The 23,429-nt window shown below is 40.1% G+C and overlaps 1 protein-coding gene and 1 pseudogene across 4 annotated transcripts; one reads left to right on the forward strand and one right to left on the reverse strand.

The window, feature by feature from the left end:
• Window positions 1–8,515: 8,515 nt before the first annotated feature.
• Window positions 8,516–10,533, reverse strand: LOC120560163 (annotated as a pseudogene).
• Window positions 10,534–17,473: 6,940 nt separating this feature from the next.
• LOC120565224 lies at window positions 17,474–21,018 on the forward strand. Of its 4 annotated transcripts, XR_005640204.1 has the most exons (13): window positions 17,474–17,515; window positions 17,783–17,978; window positions 18,106–18,216; window positions 18,312–18,362; window positions 18,486–18,539; window positions 18,692–18,781; window positions 18,898–18,978; window positions 19,317–19,400; window positions 19,533–19,630; window positions 19,729–19,898; window positions 20,261–20,325; window positions 20,547–20,647; window positions 20,829–21,018. XR_005640204.1 is itself a non-coding variant. In XM_039810811.1 (10 exons), the coding sequence occupies exons 1-10, from the start codon at window positions 17,492–17,494 to the stop codon at window positions 19,756–19,758; spliced, it is 819 nt and encodes a 272-aa protein (XP_039666745.1). In that variant the 5' UTR covers window positions 17,474–17,491; the 3' UTR covers window positions 19,759–20,063. The 4 variants fall into 4 exon arrangements, 1 of the variants encoding a protein (XP_039666745.1); XR_005640205.1 differs by lacking the exon at window positions 17,474–17,515 and having other exon boundaries at window positions 17,773–17,978; XR_005640206.1 differs by having other exon boundaries at window positions 19,177–19,898.
• Window positions 21,019–23,429: the final 2,411 nt, after the last annotated feature.

Here is a 23,429-nt window from a genome sequence, read left to right on the forward strand (position 1 = left end):
TTTATTGTTATTTGCTACAGAATGCTTAGCCTTTATGTCAATATAAAAATTGGCCTATATAGTAAAAAAAATACAGTTCAATCACAACTGAAAATTTGCCTCATTGTGTGTGTGAATAGAGGTGAATAAATATTAGTTTGTGTTGCAGCAAAGTGTCAGTTCCGTTTCATGGAACTGCCCACACTGCTAAAAAAAAATCATAAAGGAAACACTGTAGAGTCTTTGATATGTCGAAGATTATCAACAAAACTGATTTGATTGCATTTGTATTTTTTATGTAGTTCCAGATACTCCCTTTGGACACCTTAGTGGACAAAAATGCCTCATTGACTTCCATTATAACCACATGTTTTTATCTCACTGGCTTTACAGTATAAAACCATGCATTCTGTAATGTCAGCATTTCATTTTGAACAAAAGTGGTCATATTTGACATTTTTACAGTATTTCACCAGATTCCAGTGTCATCTTCAGATGACTCCTGCAGTTCAATGGCAGATAAAGGCTCCTTCTCTTTGCTCCAGGTCTTTCTCCTTCTCTGCTCACTAATGAAATGACCCCTCAGCAAAGCTGCATTTTTATCTTTGGCTGTGAAAGCAGCCAGATGCATAAACACACTAATAGTTGTTTTTGTTTACAACAAAGGTAGGAGACAATGTCTTTATTCAAGCACATCTTCAAAGATACATGAAATGCATCCTTCAAAAGATGCCCTCTTTTCAACCTAAAATGATCAGTGCTTTTTTCAACTCTCTCACACATATGTGTTATGATATATGGAAAATAAATCATTTTTTGTGTTTTTTTTAAATAATGAAATACTTCAAATAAATAAACTGGCATTTAAAGGTTTTGAGCAAGTTAGAAGTTGTTTAAGTGATTTATGAAAAAAAAGCAGAATAAATATTGATATGATGTTAATAGCTGTTTTTGTGTGCGTGTACATTTTTGTACACGAAGGTGTCCAGAGGGTACAAAATGAATCAATCTAGTATACAAAACATGTAAGGTTAAAAAACATTGGATTTAAAAAATTTGGCCAAAAAGAAAGGTTCTGACAAAATATCATGCCATAAGCAGTAACACAGCAAAAATTATCAGAAAATGAAAAAAAAAAAAACGTACAAAAATGCCCGAAGAGGGCATAAGGGTTAACCCTTAACTCAAGTGGCCCTTGTCGTTTGCCAGCCTGCCATTTTAAATAAGAATTTCTTCTTATCTATTGTGGGTCACCACATTACTTAAATAAATGCACATAAATGCATTTAGTTAGACATATCAGGTTATCTCACTGTTTTTACATACTTAATCAGTCAAACACTGTGTTATGTACGGTGGCCCTGAAGTGCAAATCACGACAGCAAATAGGAAAACACAACAACAAATAGGAAAACACGACAACAAATATGAAAACACGACGGCAAATAGGAAAACAAAACGGAAAATAGGAAAACACTTCAACAAATAGAGGAGGCCTCTGGGAAGACCCAGGACTAGGTGGAGGGATTATATCTCCAACCTGGCCTGGGAACGCCTCGGGATCCCCCAGTCGGAGCTGGTTAATGTTGCTCGGGAAAGGGAAGTTTGGGGTCCCCTGCTGGAGCTGCTCCCCCCGCGACCCGACACCGGATAAGCGGACGAAGATGGATGGATGGATGGACTTCAACAAATCACAAAACACAACGGCAAATAGGAAAACAAAACGGCAAATAGGAAAACACTTCAACAAATCATAAAGCAAAACGGCAAATATAAAAACACAACGGCAAATATGAAAACACTTTAACAAATCACAAAACACAATGACATTAACTTCTACCGGAAAAGGTAGGGCCCATCTAGGAAAGGACGGACCCTCCTGATTGGACAGACGAACTGTCTGTCTTTCGCGCTCCCAAATCACCCACAATCCTATGCGCGCGGCTTTGCCGGCTCGCGAAATTACGAATCCCACTATGGCCACGCCAAGACCATAGTGGGATAGTTTATAGATCAAGTTTATAGAAACTTGATGAGGCTGACGCAGTAACATTACAAAAAACCTATGGAGTTGTCGCTCTGGGATGGGCAAGTCCAATGCTGGGAGGGAAAGAAATTCTGTATAATCACTACAAAAAAACTAGACAACACCACTGATTCAATTGAATCTTTATTCCTAGGGTTAGGAAACACACACTAAAGGCAGGCTTATCACTCATTTCATCATTATAAAATTTTGACTCAGATCAGTAGCCTAATAACCACTCAGAATTACCATATTGAAAACACAATTCATACAGTAGGCCTATACATAGCCTGTATTGTTGTACATATTAGGTTAAGTTATGTTGAATACATGCATACATTAATTAAACAAAAACAGGAGTCAAAATGTCATCTTTGACACATATGCCTGACATTAGTGTTGGTTGACCACAGTTAAATTCTTGGTAGTCAGTTAGTATAGGGTGACCATATTTTGATTCCAAAAAAAGAGGACACTCGGCCCGACCTCGAGACACAAATTCAGACAGGCTTAATTAACGGTTAATGAACGTGCCTCAATGGTGCAAAAATAACTTCTGTAATAAAATAAAATCTGTAACAACCTGTAACAAAATAATATCTCTTTTAAAATAAAATAATATGAAATAATGTTGTAAATATGACCTCTTCTGTGTTAGAAAATCCAGCTTCAACAAAATATCTCTTAATACCTTTTCAGTGTAATAAGATAAATAATAAAGACACTGAAACGCATGTGCCAGCTTTGCACATGGTGCACTCCGCCTGGACCGGACAAGTTATTTTATGGTTGTACGCCAGCTCCACGCAGAGCTTTCGCCGTAGCCTGATGTTAATACTTGTGCGCTGGTGTGTGTGTCGAGCCGGCAGTCTGTGTGTGTGGGGAGTGGGTGATAGAGCGAGGGAGAATTAAGTGAGAGAGTGGCGGCGAGCGAGTACGACTTTAGAGTCATAGTGAGAGAAACAAAGTGTCTCCCCTGTGTTTTCTGACCACGGTGGGAAATCTTTAGCAGATAACGCTTCGGCATCTTGTGTGCAATGCTGCTCCGCTGTCTACTCTGGTCCCTGTGTATGTGCGCGTCGCAGAGCCGCCCACAAAGCAGCCTCTCAGGAATTATGTCACAAAACAAAGTACCGTAGCATTGTGTGCAAAGCGCCAGTCAATTTAAGTACACGCTTAATGGTCCCATGAAAAACAGTGAAAACCGGACATTTTCATGAATTTATAAAACCCCCCCGGACGCCCCGGACAGTACGTAAAAAGTGGACATGTCCGGGCAAAAGAGGACGTTTGGTCACCCTAGTTAGTATGCAGTGGAGAGTGGAAAGGCTTTCATCAACAACTACTTCAACACTAAAAAAAAAAAAATCACATAGCCTACAAGTATTTGTATTAGTTCAGGTTTTGTAAAAATTAACAATAGAACCATGAAACTGATTGAGCTGAAACAAAACAAACTGATTAAGGTGGAATTTATCAATAACTGATTAAGAGAACGGACTTTAGGTAGGGTGCGTGTGTGCACCTAGTGGGTTTTCCCCAGGGAGGTGTTCTCCTGCACACAATGGGACAGGCTATGTGGCACAGCTTTTGCTCTTCTGCACTTTGTGTAAGGGTGGTCTTTCCTGGAGCTCTTTGGAGGTCTGCCAGCTCCCAGAGCTCTTCTTCCCCCCAAAGTTGCCTTTCGGCGTGACACCGCCGTTGGTTGCACACCAATCTTAGTGGTCGTTTGCAGAAATCCCCTTGGTGTGGCACGGATCCTAGTAGGCACACAGCTGGTCTTTCCATAGGAGAACAAAGATGACTGGACAGCACTGTCCGTTTTCATTTTTTTTAAATTGTCCACAAATGACTGAAGAGGTGCCTTGAATGTTGTGTCCTCTACTAGTTTTTTTTTGAGGATCCCCAAAATGCCATCCAGCTCCCTCTCCAAAGTCCCTGTGCCTGGATAGAGTTAACAGCAATTTAATTAATTCTTCTGTCTAGTGTTGGTGGCAAGTGAAACAATTGGATCAATCTGAAAAGTTGTGATAAGTATACTTACTGGGCCCAGCTCATGTGTCGACAGCCTCCTCTTCACTGGACCGTTGGTCATCTGTGATAAAGAAAATAAGCAAGTTTTTCGTGACTGTCTTTAGGCATTTTACCGCTATACTTTGGTCTTATGGAACACAGTTTTATCATGGCCTTGACATTTCTTTGTGATTGTGCGCCAATTTATTTTTCTTTAAAGCCAGTTTCACCTGAGATGATCTTCGATGCTGGAGCAAGAGATTCTCCATCCATGTGCTCTTCTTTTTTGAAAGAAAAAAAAACCCATAACATTATCCATCGTGAATAAAAATGTTAGCCTGACAAGCCAGACCCACATCAAGATGTAGGGTCTGGGAACTCACCATTGACAGAGCTCGATCCGAGGGGCGGGATAAACAGTTGTCTTTCTAATTCCCTCGGCACGTAATAGGATAGCGCTACAACCAGGCAGAGCAATGAAGAAGGTAGCGAAGCTAGTTGATAGATTAAACTTTTGCCGTATCCGGTCGGCAAAACTCCGAACACATCTTCCTTTTTTAAGAAGGATTTCTGTGCCCTTCTTTGTTCTTTTCTCAAAGAAAAGCTTAACTCCAAGTCTTCCAGAAGACCACTGTTCCCAGCAGCAGCAGCCATAAGCCCCACCCACCGACTCTATACACAATGTGATTGGCCTGACCAAAATTTGGTTTTTGCAGCTCGAAAGTCAACGGAGAGTGCCTAGACACCCCCTGGCTGCCAAATAAATTTGCTGCCACTAGGGGGAGTCTAGATTTCTAGGCTATAAAAATGTAATACTTAGTGAAGTTTGAACATGCTCAGTCTGAAAGAACATCATAGTGGTGGAGGGACTTTGTACTCACCCAACACTGACTTTGGCTCCACAGGCTGTTCATAAATCAAGCTTTCAAACCAGTCATCTGGAGTGGTCCCTCCTGTGTACGTACACACACACACGCACACACACACACAATACACATCAAACTGTAGTCCACATCCCATCATGAAGAACAACCACAAGTCACTTACCTGAAGCAATTTCATAGAAGAGCTTCCTGAGATGAGGTGTGCTTGTTAGTGGGAGTGTCTCACTCACACCAAATGTTTGCACCACTGCACTTTGGTGCTTGCAAGGTGCGCCAGTTTTGCCAACAGAGGCCCGTTCCAGGTAGGAGGTTTAACAAACTCTGAGTCTAACCCTGATCTCTGAGTTGATTTACCCTGAGATGGGAAACTCAGAGTTTTCGGTTCCAGAACAGCTGATTTGAGTTGGTTCAATCAACTCGGAGTATGTTCACTCAGGGTTACGCGCGTGCACATAAGGCAGTATGAATGGAATGATTCTACGATTCACCATGGTAACAACCACAAACAAACGGGTCGGCGGAAATACTCATGCGCACAAACAGCGAGTTTGAACATGTATTTCGTTAAAAAAAAGTAAGACAGCGGCTGCTGCTGCAAAAGAGAGAGAATTGGTGTGGGAGAAAATTGCTGCTGGAGTCAATGCGTACTCATTAACAGTGTATTAATTTCATATTTAATCACAGTTAACTTATAATATTAGGCTACTGGTGAAAACTGGAATTGTAGGCTACACCTATAATTTTATTCAGGTGCAATCCTGCGGGCGAAAAAGTAAATTATACTATTCCCATTCTGAGGCTGCAGCACCATGATCATTAACAGAACTATAAGTATAATCATTTATTTCTTTTTAATGGCTCTCACTGGTTTGTGTCCAGGGAACAAAAACGTTTCAGAGCAATCACACTTTTCTGACGGCTCTACATACAGTGGCTTTACTAACACAAAGAATCTGCTGGGATGTTAAAGCCTGTCCACGATGTTGAACTAGTGGAAGGATAAGGTATCTACATATCTAATAGACTGATAAAAATTACCACTCAAATCAGTTATGTGGAAATGAAAAAACATCTAGTCGGGACTCAATATCATCTCCCGACGTAAACTCTCTGAATTAATACAGCTTTTTCATCAACGGGATCGTCGACAAAAGGACATGACATGTTTGAGAAAAAAACATTTTATAGTCTGCCTAACATAAACCAATCTGTTTTTTTATTCATGCAGATAACAAACTACATTAAAATGCGCCTGAGACAGACTGAATGAATGAGGAAATGAGTTTCCCCTCCCTCTGAGAGGGAGGAGAATGAGAGAAACTCGAGTTTTTTTCCCCGTTTCTCTCAGTCTCCTCCCTCTCAGCGGGATGAGACTGAGAGAAACTCGAGGTTTCTTGAAGAAAACCTGCTCCCGACCAGGTTAGGTTCACAGACTCAGTTACCATAGTAACTGACTCAGAGGTTAAGTTACCTCTCTTTCTGGAACGGAAAACCCAGAGTTTCCCTCATCTCAGGGTTAACCAACTCAGAGTTTTCACTAAACCTGCTTTCTGGAACGGGCCTCAGGGCAGGTGCAGCAGCTTAGTCCTGTATTGACGTGGTACCAACCACCAGTTGATGCACTGAGCACCGTAAAATTGACTTCATCCTCCTACATTTTAATGGTAAGGAGGACAAGAAATATATATTAAAATAACAATATTTAAACTGTATGATGTACATATGCAGACACACATATATACATATAGGAGCCATGTATATTATGTTTGTTTATGGTTTATGATTTTCACCTATTACATAACGTAGGACGTCATGGGGCCGGGGGTTGGTCTCAGAATAATCAGTCTATTTATACACCTGGACACTTGCATGGTGGTGGTGAGCTTGGGTTTTTGCATTTTCTGTTGACCGCAAGTTTCTCCACATCTACTTTTTGCAGTATTTTTCAGGCAACTGGATTTTGTTTATTGTTTGTTTTTTTCAAACTTTCAAATGAACAATAAATCCTTAAAAGCCTATCTCGAAGTGTATCTGAATTATTCAAACGGCGTGTCATACAGGTGATTGGGCCTCATTCACCAATATCTTCCTAAGTTTTCTCTTAAATATGTTCTTAAGTAAGTTTCAAAGAAAAAAAGTCCACGTCGGATCCATGACGTGTTCTTAAACAGCAGAATTGTTCGCACCTGTGTTCTTAGGATTGATGAATCCCACATCTTCATAATTGAAAGCGTGTGCCAGTTGTTCCTAATTAGCATAAGAAAACGCCTCGCAAATTCCCATATAAGGACATGACGCTTCCTGTGCACCTCCTGGGAAGCGGGAGACTGCTTATTTTTTTATTTAAGCTTATTTGAATAGGGACAAGTATGTAACATACACTCATGTTACATACTACAACATTTTAGCCGAAGCTAATTGTCAATGTCAGAGATGTTAGAGATGGTTGTCGGAGTCGCGGTGGAGAAAGTACTGAATCTCAAGTAAAAGTACAAATAATAAGAGACATATTTACTTTAGTAAAAGTAGAAGGTGTCCACTACCACAAACTTCTTTTAAAAGAAGTTCCTAACCAGCATAAAATGGAAATGTGTTGTTAGAATCGGAATGCGGTTGGTTTTATTCATGGATGTATTTTAAGATGGTTTTATTTTCTTTAACCATGCAAGTAAGCAAATAAAGTGTGTGAAGCAGCGGACATGGGGAGATGTGAAAAGGTCCAGCCAAATAAATAAATAAGATATGAACGTTTTACGCAGCCTGGCAGAGGAGTAAACGACGCTGTGGAGAGAAATAGATATAGCAACTATGATTTAAAAAAGGGAATAATAAAAAACAAACATTTTCATTTTCACTTTTATCAGCGTCGCTGCGCCCGGACTCTGGAGCACCTGAGCCGGCTTGGATCAGCCCCATATATATGGGGCACCGATACTGTATACCGTATATACAGTATCTATGGCAACCAAACTTCACTGGTGAGACAAACGTGTGACGGTCAGGAAGACGTTTTGGCAGGGGGAAACTGATCAGAAAATGTAACTGAACATTGTAGAAATGTAGTGGAGTAGAAAGTTTAGATAATTGCTGCAAAATGTAACAAAGTAAAAGTCAAAAGTAGGCTATGCACTATTGAGTCTATTTAAGTAAAGTACAGATACGTGAAAAATGTACTTAAGTACAGTAACGAAGAATTTGTACTTTGTTACATTCTACCACTGCATTTTGGCCCAATAAATAGCAATCAATCACCAAATAACGCAGGACTTAATCAGTTTAATTGTTGATGTAAATTGCAGTGTTAGTGTTTTTTGCATATTATGATTATTTTTTTCAACAAATGATCAGAAATACATTACAGTAAAATACTATCATTGTAAACGACTGTAGAATTAAATAAAATGCAGTAACCAATCATTTGGAGCAAATTGTCATCACTCAAATGTGCGTAAGAGTGCTTTTCAGTGTTCGTAGATTTTGTTCTTAGCTAAGAACAAATCCAAGATAAGAAAACAGTGAGTGTCAGAATCTTAGTAAAAAAATTTGTAAGTGGGGTTTAAGAACACATTTCTTCGTAAGAATGGTTGGTGAATGAGGCCCATTGTTCCCTGACTCAGCCTCTCGGCGGCTTATGGAGGTTGCAAAGAAGTCGCAACAATACACTTACCCGGACAATTTTCTGGCAGTCCACATCATCACACTTGGGGGCTGTAAGGTTTTTCACCCGGTTGTTGGCGAAATCAGTGAGGCGGCGGATGTAGTATGCCTCAAACCGAGTGGCTATAAAGTCCACGAGCTGGGTCAGGTTGTATGCCTTCAACCTGTGAAGGACCTTGTCTTTGACAATCTTCATTGCACTTTCAACATAGTTGTTGGTGTTGTTGCCACGGGTTAGCAAATGGACCGGCAAGCACAGTGCCCACTCCTGCCGCCTCCCATACACCTCCAGCAAGTGTTTCATAAAGTTCTTGTATTTTGATGCCAGGGGATCTGTAGACAGCGTGACATAGGCTGCAGACAGGTCTTCCGCTGTTCCGGCATACAGAAGACCTCTGAATCCATTTAGCAGCTGTGGGCGTTCTTCTTTTTTTCACAAAGATCATCTCTCCACTCTGTTGTACTCTTGTGTGGACCCACTGCATTACAGGTGTGCAAATCGCCACAATCTGCTGGCCATCGATGGTTTGTTCTATCTGAGCACATACACAGCCCTGTTCTTCGTTATAGGTATAACAAGGCGTTCTTCGAGGTCTATGAGCATCTTTTCTCCAGAAGGGGCACCATATGATTTCTGGAATATTTTGTAGTATAACCTGGTGTAACACATAGATCATTGACCCAGTTAGGGATACAGCACAAAAGTAAGAACGACACCGGTTTTGATGAGCTAACCTGTAGCAGAACTGGACGTCTGGGAAGATGGCGCGGTCTGCTGCTGCATAGAGGTACTCTTCTCCCTCTTCCTCCTGCAGGTTATATTTGATGGTATCGAGAGCAGATGAGGGAGAATGACCTTTCTCAAAGAGCTCAGTCAGCCTTTCAATGGTGACGGCCGACACATCCCTTTTCCTCAGGGCATCGGCGCAAGCAAGGCGATGGTTGTGCTCATTCCTCAAGTTGACATATAGGAGTGGAACATTAATGACATTGAAGGATACACACATGCAATAAAATGATCGTACAGAGTGGAAATTTAGACACCGTGCACATAGCTTTATTCTGAATTGTACCTTGACCTCCTATCCTCCATGCTTCTTTTGAGGACAAGAAACAGTGTGGCAGGGCAGTTGGTGTTTCTTTTGGTTTTATGCTGGCATCTGAGATCAACCTGAACAGTACACAGAAATTAGTAGACCTGCTTGTGGTACTCTTTTTTTGCTCATGTATATTCATGCTCCATTTCAGACAAAAACACATATTGAAAAACTTCTCATTATACCTCTCCCTGTACACTACCCTTCCACTTCCAAAAGCTATGCTCTACTTACTCTATACACATTGTATCGCCCTGACTCTGGATACGTTCTGGCATTCCTCCATGTTAAAGTGGAGGAATTTTGAAACTCCTCAAGCCATTTCTCCACCTCCTCTTTAGTGGAGAGCTGCACTTTTAAATGGGCTCGAAACTCATCCTCCTTCACACACAGCAGATGTGTGTATCCAGATGGTAAGAGTTTCTGTCATCCAAAATGTCAATGTTAGAAAACTGTTCACTCACAAGGGAGTTTGACCCATTCACGGTTCATGTCACAGAAAAAAGGTGTGCACATGTTGGAGTCAGAAAGCTTTCCATCCCATTGAATTGTGTGTGTGTGTGTGTGTGTGTGTGTGTGTGTGTGTGTGTGTGTGTGTGTGTGTGTGTGTGTGTGTGTGTGTGTGTGTGTGTGTGTGTGTGTGTGTGTGTGTGTGAGAGAGTGTGTGTGTGAATTGATTTAATTGGTGCATGCACCCAACCTTGGCTCTAGATGATCACAAACATTGAAGGGGTCTATACAGAAAATATGATCATTTGTTTTTAAATCTTAGTCTTAACCATCTATTGCACCTAACCTCAAGCTCCTCCAACTGCTGCACGTTGCCAGGTGTCTGGCAAATATGGCACGATTTAATAGGAGCAGCCATACTGTTCATGGCTAAAAACAAAAAAGAAGATATCTTGAAATGTAAAACCATTAGAAAACTGTATAGCTAGAAAGACTGCAGGGCTGGACTGGCCATCTGGCATACCGGGCATTTTCCCGGTGGGCCGACGGACTTCTGGGCCGAATCGCCGATATAAATAGGCCTTTTTTATTTTTTGGCCGGGCCGGCCCATAAAGAACTCACAGCGGCCCATTGGTTAATTTTCTTTATTGGCACTGCCCTGACCCAATGAAATCCAGGAACCCCCTTCACCACTCCGGGCCGCAAATTTAAGAATCCCACTATGGCCACGCCTCCCGAGCCCTGAGACGTGAGCGGTAATAGTTATGCTGGAAGTTTAGCATTCACGTTATAATGGACAAACGACCACCAAGTGCAAGGGAGGTGCAGAGAAATTAGAGGAGAAAAAGATTAAGAATCTACAGGCGGATTCCTCAAAAATTTCGGACATGTTTGGGTCTGTAGTAGCTGCTTCAACATCAGCAATAGCCTACCTGAAGTAGAGGAGGAGAGGTGGCTGGCTATAGAAGCAGAAACAACGATGTCAGGGAAGAAGGCGAGGAGGAGGCGAATGCGGAAAAGATGGAAGAGAGAGTAGATGACGATGTGGTAAGGAGTAGACAAATTAACACAGACTCTCAGGAAGGGAGGGAGGCTGTGTGTGTGTGTGTGTGTGTGTGTGTGTGTGTGTGTGTGTGTGTGTGTGTGTGTGTGTGTGTTCGTGCGCGCTCGCGAGTGTGTCACGTCATAACGACAACAAGCAGTTTGGCTGTAACATTAAAGTTAGTGGCTGTCAGGTAACCTAACAGCTTACATTGAAAATGCTAGCGGTTGGCCTGTTGGGTAGCTGAAAAGTCTGTGGATCTATAAAATCAGTGATGATACAAGCATCAGTGTTCCTTGAATAGCTTAATTAGCTTCTCTTGTATTGGTGCTCTTTTCCAGGGCATATACTACTCTCAGCTTTATTGTAGCTTTTAGGAAGGGTTATAGTTATGGTTATTGTATTTAGCAGACACTTGTGTCCAAAGCGACAAAAGATGAATCTTACAATAGTTAAAATTAACAGTAAACTGTTTTTAAAGTTGCTAAGCCAATATAAAGCAAAATAGTAATAATAAAAATAATGACAATACAATATCAAATATCAATAATAAAAACACCATAAATATACAAATCATAACTCTAAGAATTAATGAATTATTTAAGTGTAAGATCAACAGATAAGTCTTGAGTCCCCTCTTGAAGGATCCAAAATGATCACATGAACGCTGAACACTAGGCAACTCATTTAATGGAACGCACGCATATTTTAAGAGGACTGTCTGCAGGGATGCATTTGTCTGACCAATCACGGTGGGTGTGGGCCGCCTGGCCCAAAAATGCCAGGGCCGATTTTTTGTCCCAGTCCAGCCCTGAAAGACTGTATAAGCGTCACAGTCCATCACAACAGTATGGTGGTAAAAAAAAAAATACACACAACATTCTTATATAGCTACTGTCTATGCATCCAACAAAGACTTTTTATGCCTTACCTATCCAAGTGCAGTTTGCAAACTGGCTCTGTCACTCTCTATGGGACAGGAAGGTACAGGGTAACAACCAAAACTCTAAACTACATATTGATAACTAAACTAGCCTATATATTAATATCAAACGATTTTTCGTAGAGACATTTCTGTCAGTAACGCAGCTATCCTGCTAGCGGCTAATAAGCTATGGTGGCTGCTAGCGGCTAATAAGCTATTGTGGCTAATAGAAATGGTGGTGAAGGCTACAGTTGGTGCAAACAATATTAATATACGTCGTTTAGTTGTTTCATTTTTAAGGCTACGGTTGGTGCAAATGATATTAAAATACGTTGTTTAGTTGTTTCATTTTTCTTACCGTTATAAGCGTCTCCAGCGTCTCCTTTCTTGAACACATAGCTACTTCAAACTGCGCGGCGCCGGCGAAACGTCAGCGGCTGTGTTGGAGCGCGGCCGCGGCGCGGAGGTACTGGAGGTGACGTGTAAGTGTAAGCCAATCAGAGGTAGGCATAGGGCGGGTCTTGGCATGGCCATAGTGGGATTCATAATTTCCATGGATGTATTAAGAGAACTGGATACAGAGTTCGGCGGGAAGCCCCATACGTTCCAATGAGAGTGCTCAAAAGCGCATTAAGACAACATGGAGCTCGGCTTTTCCGCATTCTTGGCCCATGACGTCACGGTGGACACGCGCACTAGCAACAATTTGTTTGTGTTGTCGTAGCAACCGGTAGCAACATGCTCGTTCATGAGCTTATCTCTCGTGGCTCTTACAAGTGGCCAACTCATGAACTCGCCGTTTTCATTGTCTAAAATATTCACTAACGTTAAACATTGTGTTTTCGTTGTTCCCGATTGTTTACATGCTTAGCTAAATAAATGATAGATGTATTTAGCTAGACAACCAAGGAGATTAATCATTATGTCGTGCTACTAGCTAGCGCTAGCAGTTAGCCTGCAGTTTCGTGAATAGAGCTCATCCATGGCTTCATCTCTCATCCACGTTACAAGCTTTACAGCATGCAGCCCTCGGATGTATCATAAGAGAGAACCAAGGCCATGTAATCACTATGTCTGTAGTAACGTTATGTAGGCATGGCCTTAACACAGCCATGCTAGCTAACCCTGATGCTAGCAACTAGCTAGCTAGCCGATAGCCCCGCCAGTTTGGGAAACGCTAATGACGTTACATCCACGTAACATACATACATCCCTCAGATGTATCATAACTTCATAAGATAATACCATGGACGTATTAATAGAACACATGGTGAATTACAGCCATTAGCTAGCTATATCCATTATTACAGCTAGCTACATGAGCTGGGAGAACAGTCATGTGAGCGGACGTGCGCAGTCCCGTGGGTCTGCTCGCGTCCATTATGCGCGTTCATCATTTCAAATTTAATAATTCTGTATTCGCTTCTAGTGAATGTTAAAAATGTTAAAAACGTAACGTTTTAAACAAGGACCCTTTCAGTGTTCGGGCTAGTAGGTTTTCTTTCACCATGTAATATCTATGTGAAAAGTCTTTCTGGGCCATGGGGTGCAGTACCACCGTTATCCGCTAAGCCCATGTTGGCATATAGACTTAGCGCTCCTCCTGGGGGCTTGGTAATTTCGCTGCCGGCTCATTAAAAAAAAACAATGGCGGACCTAAGCGGGACATCCATGTTTGGAGCGGCATTGCTGATGGCACAAGTATCATTTAAATGTAAGTATATTTAGTGTTTGCAGTACATGTGTTATCACAGTTAATGTGTTACATCAATGTAAAGCTTAACGCTTTAATGCTGTTACAAATTGCTGTTATAATTAGGTAGATACCCAGTAAACAATTACCGTCTTTCAACGTTGAAATATAGTTGAGAATAAGTCAGTCCACCTTCAACTGTTTTACGACGTGATTTCAACTAAGTAGTTTCAGCCAGACTGTTTGACTACGTGTTTTCAACTGATCATCTAGACAGAATAAGTCAAATATACAACATGTTTTCAACTGATAATCTAAGACAGGAGTCTGTTATACAAATGCTAAAATGACGGAGAAAAACAAACTACCAAACCATTATTGCAAATAAATGTAAAGAGTTTTTTTTTTTTTTTTTTTTTTAAATACATTTGAAACTGGAGCAATTATGAGGGACGCGAAGCTGCAGCAGTAGACCTCAACAGCAACAGTCCAGCCCACAGCCAGTTCCGGAAGTAAGAATGCCATTGATTTTCTCCATAAGGATTATTATCAGTCATAATCTCTAAACCATCCGAGGTAGACTCACCAAGAGCTATGAGGTTGTGAAATGAAAGTTTCTGCTCCTGTAGAAGCTAGAAGTCTGTATGAAATCAACCTTGTTTTAAGAAAAACATGTTTTATCCGCGATCTTATGGAGAAAAACTACAATACCCACAATCCTTAGCGTAACAGCAAGGTCTCTGATTGGTCCAACTCGCTGTTACCATAGAAACGTTTACGGTACCCGCGAAACCGCGAACTACTAAAGCGAGCATCTACCCATAGATATCTATCTATCTATCTATCTATCTATCTATCTATCTATCTATCTATCTATCTATCTATCTGTCTATCTATCTATTCTTCTCCTTCTATCCTTCTACCATTGAAGTTTATGATAGTTTCTGTACACGGTACCTTTCCCTTTTTTTGCACTATTCATCTCGTAGCTGTTTGGTGTTATGTGGTTACAGGCTTAAAACTCTACTGTATAATCAATTTTTTAATCGACAATGAAACAATTGAATTGGGGACTTCCGGAACTCGAGCCGTTATAAAAAAAAAGTGGGCGGTCACTGTTGAGCGCGAACCTGCAGCAACCGGCAGCAACGAGGAGGCGCGCAAATCAGAATTTTTCCACCCACCAAGTCGGCTCACTCACTCTTCACTCCAGATAGCGAATGCTAAAGTAAGTATACTATGACAAAATAATTAGCTATGATGACAAAATAAGTAACGTTATAGACGTTTACCTTATTTCAGCCAAAGCTGATGTTTTGTTATTGTAAACATTACATTTTGTAGCTAGCTGACATTATGCAGCGTCCACACACACACCAAAACCTAGCTAGATGTCAGACAGTTGGCTAGCTATCTGTGTGAAATTCCTGCTGCTATTAAGCCATTAAAATAAATCATTATTTTAAACTGTTTGTGATGTGTGTTTGTTAGCTAGATGGAGAAGTTCGCTATACGTATGCAATATATTTATTATATTTGTTTCCCCTTTCCTTAGATCTCAATTATATTATCAGCATCTGATCAATATAGCTAAGGATTAAGGTAAGCATTTCACTGCCTCACACAGCACAGTGCTTGCATGGATTTCTAGGTACTGTTGTGGTAGCTAGGTAAACCTGTCTTGACTAGCAGTTTATCAACAAAGTCTGCACAGAAATGTACCTCATATAATTATTGAGATGTTGATTAACCAATTTCTGGTTTTGGATTCTAGTTTCTTTGCAATCACTATTTAGCTTTTTGTTTATATGTTTAAAAATAAAAATGAATCAATTTCAATTTTCAGTCATTAAAAATCTATAATGTCAACATACAATGATATTACTGTTGCAGATATGGCCTACTTAAGAAGTTGGAGAAAAAGAAAAGCAGAAGTTAATGCCATTGCTCAGTTGGATAGTGATGACAACCTTGATACTCATTCAGTACTAAGTGATAGAAGTGATGGTGATGGACTTCAAGAACTTGTACAAGATAACTCATCTGATTATGGATACACAGAGCATGTAGAATCCTCTGACTCTGAGCCTGAAATCCTGAGTTTACACACTGACCGTGATAATGATACCCCAGATCTTGGCTGTGATTTAAGGATTTGGTCAACAAGTAATTCAACCACTCACATGTCATTGAATGAGCTACTAGGCATCCTACGCAGACATGGGCACCAGCTGCCAAAGGATGCACGCACCCTCCTTGCAACCCCCAAAACTGATAAATGTCTTTCTAGATGTAATGGGCAGTATATTTATTATGGTTTAGAACAAGGCATTGGACTACAGATTGCACAGTGCCAATCCATTTCACAAAACCTTGTTGAGTTGTGTGTGAACATTGATGGCATACCACTTTTTAAATCAAACAGTGTTCAATTCTGGCCCATATTGGCACAGTTTAACAAATTTGATCCTTTCATTGTTGCACTTTTCTGTGGAAGAGCGAAGCCAAGTCCGTTGGACGATTTTGTTAAAGACCTTTTGGAAGAGTTTAAGAATCTCAAAGCTGTTGGGATCGAATATGAAGATAAAGTTTATGCTGTCAGCCTTAAGGCCTTTATATGTGATGCACCAGCAAGATCATTTTTAAAGTGCATAAAAAAACACAATGGGTATTTCAGCTGTGAAAGGTGTTTGGCCAAAGGCTCGTGGGAAGGTAGAGTTGTTTTTAACAGTCATGAGAACTTGAGAGCAAGAACAGACGAGGAATTCAGTCAAGTATTGTACGAAGATCACCAGACTAGAAAAAGCCCACTTATAGATGCAGGCATGCCTTGCGTGAGCTCTTTTGTGTTAGATTACATGCATTTGATTTGTTTAGGAGTAGTAAAACGTGTTCTAGTTTTTTGTCTCGGGGTCCGAAAGTGTGCCGGCTATCTGCAAGGCAAAAAGATGAGATCTCAGAAAAACTAAACAAGCTGAATGGATCCATGCCAAGGGGTTTGAGTGAACTGGATAGATGGAAAGCCACTGAATTTCGACAGTTTGTTTTATATACTGGACCAATTGTTCTTCGAAATGTAGTGTCAAGTGAAGTGTATACTCACTTTTTGACATTGACAGTGGCTCTGTCAATTCTGCTGAGCTCTGATGAGAACACACGACGTTCATATATTGCATATGCTGAGGAACTCCTAAAATACTTTATTAAAAGGTGTGATGACCTCTATGGAAAAACGTTTACAGTCTACAATGTGCACTGTCTGTTGCATTTGCATGAAGATGCTTCTCGCTTCAACTGTTCACTAAATGACATCTCATGTTTCCCATTCGAAAATCATCTGCAAGTAATAAAGAAATTGGTCAAAAAGTAACAAAGCGGATGAGTGAGATTGAAAATGCAAAGAAAGGCATCAACAAGCATCAAGAGACAAGACAAGAGACATGTTTTTCTATATGTACAAAAGGTAAAGACTGCTGCTTTATGCTTCACAATGAAAGTTTTGCATTTGTGAAGGAAAAAAGGCAAGATGGAACTTTGGTTTGTGATGTGCTGAGCCAAAAGGACACAAGAGACTTTTTTAAGAAGCCATGTGAGTCAAGGCTATTGAACATAGTCTATGTCCAAAGAAAACAGACAAAGACAAAGTTGTTGCAATCCGAAGACCTTTACCGGAAGGTTGCTTGTCTCCCTTGTGAACAAGGCCATGTCCTTTTTCCTCTCCTCCATGGAATGGAGCTCAGGAAATGACGTATGTAATATTTACTATTATTCAAAATAGTAGTGCTCTGTTAGCATCATGTAGAAAAGGAAATGTGTAGTTCTAAATTAAAAGTCCCATGACATGCTGCTTTTTGGATGCTTTTATATAGCCTAGGCCTTAGTGGTCCCCTAATGCCATTTCTAGCTACTGGGGGACCATAGGCAGGCTGGGGGAACTCATATTAATGTTAAAAAAAAACTCATAAAGTGAAATTTTCATGCCATGGGACCTTTAAATAATCTAATTGTGTTTCAGGCAATGGTATACGCACGGGCTGTTTGGGTGGAGAATGGGCAGCAGATGGAAGGAGTTTTGCCATTGAACTGGATTGACACAGAGACCAAAGTGGTGCGATGGCCTCTAAAAAAAGTGTCTGTGGCACATAAGCGCCTTTTACAACCACAGGAGGACTGGCTGAGCTTTGAATTTGTTAAAGTGAAAGTGACATCAGGTGATAAAAAATATTTTGAAGGTTATTTCTGGCATGTTTTTACAATTTATTTTTCACTTAAAATACTATAACACCATAATACATATTACTATTGCTAATAGTGTTTGTTTTCATTCTTGATTTGTAGTAAGCCGACAGGAGTATGAAAAATATGATTACACCTCAGCTCAAACCGAAGAGGACACAGTCAGTCAAAAGAGAATGAAGAAAAGAAGGACATTTGAAGATTATGTTCAAGGTAATTTATTTTGTCCTATTTAAGAACATGCATTGAACAATGAGCATATAATGTAAACCATCATATATCATAAGTGACAAATATAATATTGCCAGGGTCAGATTTGTCTGCTGAGGAGGATGAGTCCTTGCCAGACAAGAAAAAGGGTGAGTACAGTTTATGTATTATATTTAATGCCAGTAAAATTAAGTTGGCTGTGTGAACTGTGTATTAGTATTCATTGTTATTTTACTGTGATTAATTTCATTGTGCATGTTCTTGTCAATTAGAAGATACAGTGGTGCTTCCAGTTCCTCCGCCAAAGATTAAGCTCTCACATAGGGGTGAGTAAAATATAGTTAGCTGGGCTCATCCAGTGGTATAATTCAGTCATCAAACTTCAGGGAATGGTTGTCAATATTTGAGTTTTTCTGTCATTTAAGTTGCTGTAAATGCTTCTGGTTTTGGAATTTATTTTTTCTTCTAACAACCACAGGACAAAATGCAATGCTGCTCCAGTTACCTGCACCCCCAGAACTGACTAACACCGCCATTATACAACCAGATAGTCCTTCATCTTCAGACAGTAATTTCATGTTTTTATTTATTCTACTTTACTTGCTCACAATGCAAATTGAATATAACATATTTTCAAGTGTGGGCTCAAAACAAAGTCTTTCAACCTTTCTGTTCCTTTTTCAGTTTCTGGATGTTCTCGTCCAGTGCTTCACCGTTCACCCACAAGGTCTAAATCATCAGAAGCATTTAGTCCAGTGACAGCCAGTAAGTCAGTAATTTGTTTTACCTCATGTCCACTAAGACTAAGAATTAATGTAAGGTTATAGACTCAAGCAAGATGTATCACCGTTTTGTTTTTATTTGATTTTAACCCTTGGTAGTCTTAAATATTTACATTTTCACAATCTGCCTGGTAATATCTTTACCTTTTTGTTCCCTCTTTTTAAAAACTCCTGAATTCAGATGCCGCTACATGGAACAGAGGTCAAAACACACTTATGAGACAGTTGAATGTCTTAATTGCAACCTGGGATTACCGTAACTACACATGGAATAAACCGTTTTCTTCATAGTTGGCATTTTGGGTCTATGTTTTTCTTCAGGATGCAGGCATTCTCACACACCTCAGCGTGGAGTTGGAATGCCATCACAGTCCAGGAGCAGAGCAGGTCGGGCATCCTCATCCAGTGAGTCCATGATCAGCTGCATTCTTCATAGTTGGCAATTGTCCTACCTCACTTACTGACATTATTGCAGAGCAGCTGTCTTTACAAACTATTTCAATGAGCTTCAACGCTGTTTTTGTTATTTTTCTTCAGGATCCAGGCGTTCTCGCACACCTCAGCGTGGAGTTGGAATGCCATCACAGTCCAGGAGCAGAAGCTTATTCCCCATGTCTCAAGCTAGTACATCCATGGTCAATATTTATTATTGTATCATTCTTTAATAATAATAATAAAGTAAGATTTATAAAGTACTTGACACAAAAATAAATTAATCTATTTTCTTCCACAGAATACCAGAAGTCAGTGCTTGGAAAGCTAGTTGAACTTCTTGAGATAAAAAGAGTCGGGAGGCACCATGAGCCCCTGAATTCTGCTGTCCATGTTGCTAGGCTAGAAACCCAAGAACAGTTTGCTGAAGAAGAGGCACGTCTCAAGGACCGCAATCTCTGGGAACAAAGGGTATGATTTATACAGAAATTGGACTAAATTATGTCAATTAGACTAGACCCCCAAGTCTCCAAAAAGTCTAAATGATCTATATTGTACAAAACTATGCTTTTCTCCTGCATCAGTTAACATGCCCAGCTTTAAAGAATGTGTAATTGAGGGACACACAGTGCTCAAATCTTTTTAAGCTGATTTTCATGCCTTTGTATAGAGGTATGCTACTGTCCCATAATATTTATCATGGACTTAAAGTTAATGGATGAGTCAACATGACCAGTTCCCATTTAAGCTCAATCTGGCAACAATCAGTATATTCACCAACATCATGGGTTTATTCATAATGTATTGAGTGGCTTTTCATGTGTCATGTACAGGTGTCCCAGCTTTCAAAGGTGGGAGGGAGGAACAATAAAGACTGCGTCCATAAAGTGATGGACAGGTATTAAACAACTGTCACATGCTCAGAATATAGAATGTAATTATGCAGTTACATTTTTACTCATTACCTGCTGTGTTTGCCCTCCTTTTAGCACTTAGAAAAGCAAAAATGTGGAAAAAGATGATTCAGTAGGAATAATGCAAACATAAAGGAGAATTTGTAGAATTTTGGCATGGACCTCACCCTTCGATTTTGTTTCCATTTTCTGAATGTATTCACAGGCTCTTCACCAACAGCCTAATTGCTTCTTTCAACATGAAGGGGCGGGGTACGAGTGTCAAAAAAGCCTTCCAGGACACCATTTTTTACTCTGTGGTAAAAGGTAACTGCATTTTTCATTTTTATATATATATATCTAATTTAACTTACCAATTGTATTTATTTTGGGAAGGTATGCAAATCCATGAAATTGTTAATTGATTAAATGTAAAGACAATGTGTAGTAGGAGTCTTAATTATGTAAGACATGTGGTATGCACCATCTAATGTATTTTCTTTTGCAGCTGCAGTAATGCAGTGGAGTAAAACTGCCACAGAAGTCGAAATCAGGGCTGCCATGGCTGAGACACTTAAACATGCTCCCGGGAGAGCTGGAGGTGGAGGTCGCAAAGGAATTTAGAATTGCATGTGAACATTTGTATTATAAATCTTATTTTCTGATCAAAGTTATGTGGTCATATTATGATTTTTGGCTTTTTCCCTTTCCTTTATTATGTTATATATCTTTTTGTGCACGGTATAGGTTTACAAAGTGAAAAAGCCCAAAGTCCCCCAAAAGCATTACTTATCCCAACAGAAAACACTGTGCTCAAACACACGAGTTCTATTGTGGTCCTAGCCTCATTATGTCAGACTTTTCAAGAAAACGTTGTACACCTTTACACAACGTTAATGCTCACTAGCCGCTAGCACGGCATGTGTCATACTCAAACTGAAACTACTAGTTCGCGGTACCGCGCGTGTTACGTCGCAACTGAACATAGATGGAACAGAAGTGAGATGTCTCACTCTGTAGCTAAAACTCACACAGGGTGAAAAGAGGAGCTGCAGCAATGTGCAGTACAACAAAAAGATGGTGTTTTCTGAAAATATTCTGATACAACCTCTAAATACAATTATGAACCTGAAAATGAGCATATGAGCACTTTAAAGCTTTACTTAGTGAACTTTCAAATGTTAATCTTGTTCTTGTATGTTTTGTATTTACTTAAATTGGTTTTCAAATAGTTTTAAAATAGGTCTAGTGTCAACCTTTTCTACTGTAGTAATGTTTTTTGGAATGTGAAATCTGTGTGTACTGTGTAGGTTTATTGCATTATATTTAAAATGTGCTGTTTTATAAGTTAGTATAATAAAGCTATTCTAAGTGAACGTTTTAAAGCTTTTTGTTTCATTCAAATGTTAATCTAAAATGTTATTGGCATGTTAATGTGTTGTGACTTGAGAATTGAGAATTGTCAATAGGCATTGAGTAAACGTTGAAGATCGACCTGTTTTCAACGTTGAAAAGTCGGACAAATTTGACGTCTTTTCAATTTTCATTTTCAACCTTCAATAGACCATAATTAGACGTTGAAGATTTACGTCTATTCAACGTCTAATAGACAACTTTTTGCTAGCTGGGTACACCCCGAGCTAACTTTAAGCTAACTGAACCTATCAACTAGCTAACATTTAGGCTGTTAGCTAGCTGGGTTGCTGTCTTTTATGCCATTTGTGTTCGTAAAGTTTAATGTCCGGTGGCATTTTCATCTATTTTTATAAGCCGTTACTGTATATGCGTAACGTTAGCAAAGATTTAGAAATCGGTGTGTTTATCAGTTGTAGCTAGTGGCTAGTGTTATTCGGGGCACAGGGAAAGTAAAAATAAAAAGGCATTTTGTACCAGTGAAAAGGCTCAAAATATCACCAAACTTCAACGGTAGCATAATGAGGGTTCCTACATGTTAAAGGTCCAGTATGTAATATTTGTACTGTAATAAATCCAAAAATGACACCAATGCCTCATCAGATATTAAGGAAACATGTTAAACTGAAATACTATCTTTTCTGACAACAATGCTAATGTCAGTATTTTTTCTTTTTGAAATTTACATTCCGTGACGGAATTTCTGTTTATGTTTTGATCTGTGTGTTGTTATCAACTGCCCAGTTTGACAGCCAGGCCGGGTTGCCAGATATACCTGTAAAAACATAAACCCAGCGCGCTACAGCTGTAACGGTAGTACAGCCATGAAAGCAGCACACAAACGAACAGGATCAACGGAGATAGATTCTACCCGACCTAAAAAAAAGAAAACAGCATGTTTCTAACAGTTGCGTGACCAGAGACGTAACAACCAGTAAATATTGGAGATGCATTTGAAAGATGGAGACAGCTTAGATCCCAAAAGGACGCAGAATTGGCTTATTTCCTCCTGAACAGGTAAGCATAGCTTCAGGCTAATTTATCACAGCCACTAGGGATGGGCATTTTGTGTCATTTCAACATTTGTGTACTCACATTGAATTATATAGCTAGAGTACCCGAGTTGGTTACTCGCAAAAACAATTGAGACTTAGCCAGTAAAGTGATCCCGACTGGTCCTGGCTAACGCCGCCATGCTAACCCTGTTAACTGCTAACGTTACCGGGAGGACCAGGCAAGCAGCCCATGGCGCGTTTTCGCCGTAACGTAGTTAAGCGGCTGGAGCCGACAACTGTGAGTTATTTTAAGCCACGAGAGGGGGGCTGTAAATCGGGAAGAGAGGACTGTGAGTTTGCAGTGTGTTTAGCGATTGTTGCCGTAATTCTAAGCCAATGAAGTGTGTTCCGTCGGCAAGGTAGTGGTATATTTAGCGTTTTGTCTTGTAATTCTAAGCCGAGGAAGTGTGCCTGACTGGCGTGTGGAGAGGATAGTGACATTGTTGTGTTTTTAGCGGTTCATACTGTAATTTTAAGCCGAAAAAGTGTGTCTGTCAGTTGGTTACAGAGCTCCGCGTGAGCACGGGCTTTTATGACAGCATCTAACGTTAGCTACTCCGCTCGGGATGGTGTGTTCAGGGTGATGAGCTGTGTTGCTTTTACGCCAAACATAACGTTTTGCATTGTTGCCAAAAAGTTCG

The sequence above is a fragment of the Perca fluviatilis genome, chromosome 1 (genome assembly GCF_010015445.1).
Source record: "Perca fluviatilis chromosome 1, GENO_Pfluv_1.0, whole genome shotgun sequence".
In the NCBI taxonomy this organism is placed as follows: Eukaryota; Metazoa; Chordata; class Actinopteri; order Perciformes; family Percidae; genus Perca; species Perca fluviatilis.

What these genes read in the sequence shown, in the direction of transcription:
- LOC120565224 (XM_039810811.1), top strand. Translation starts at nt 17,492, where the DNA reads ATGGAATGGAGCTCAGGAAATGAC. An exon ending in ATTTGAAGATTATGTTCAAG is followed by an intron (nt 18,217 to 18,311) that starts GTAATTTATTTT and finishes TAATATTGCCAG; the next exon opens with GGTCAGATTTGTCTGCTGAG. An exon ending in AGGTCGGGCATCCTCATCCA is followed by an intron (nt 19,401 to 19,532) that starts GTGAGTCCATGA and finishes ATTTTTCTTCAG; the next exon opens with GATCCAGGCGTTCTCGCACA.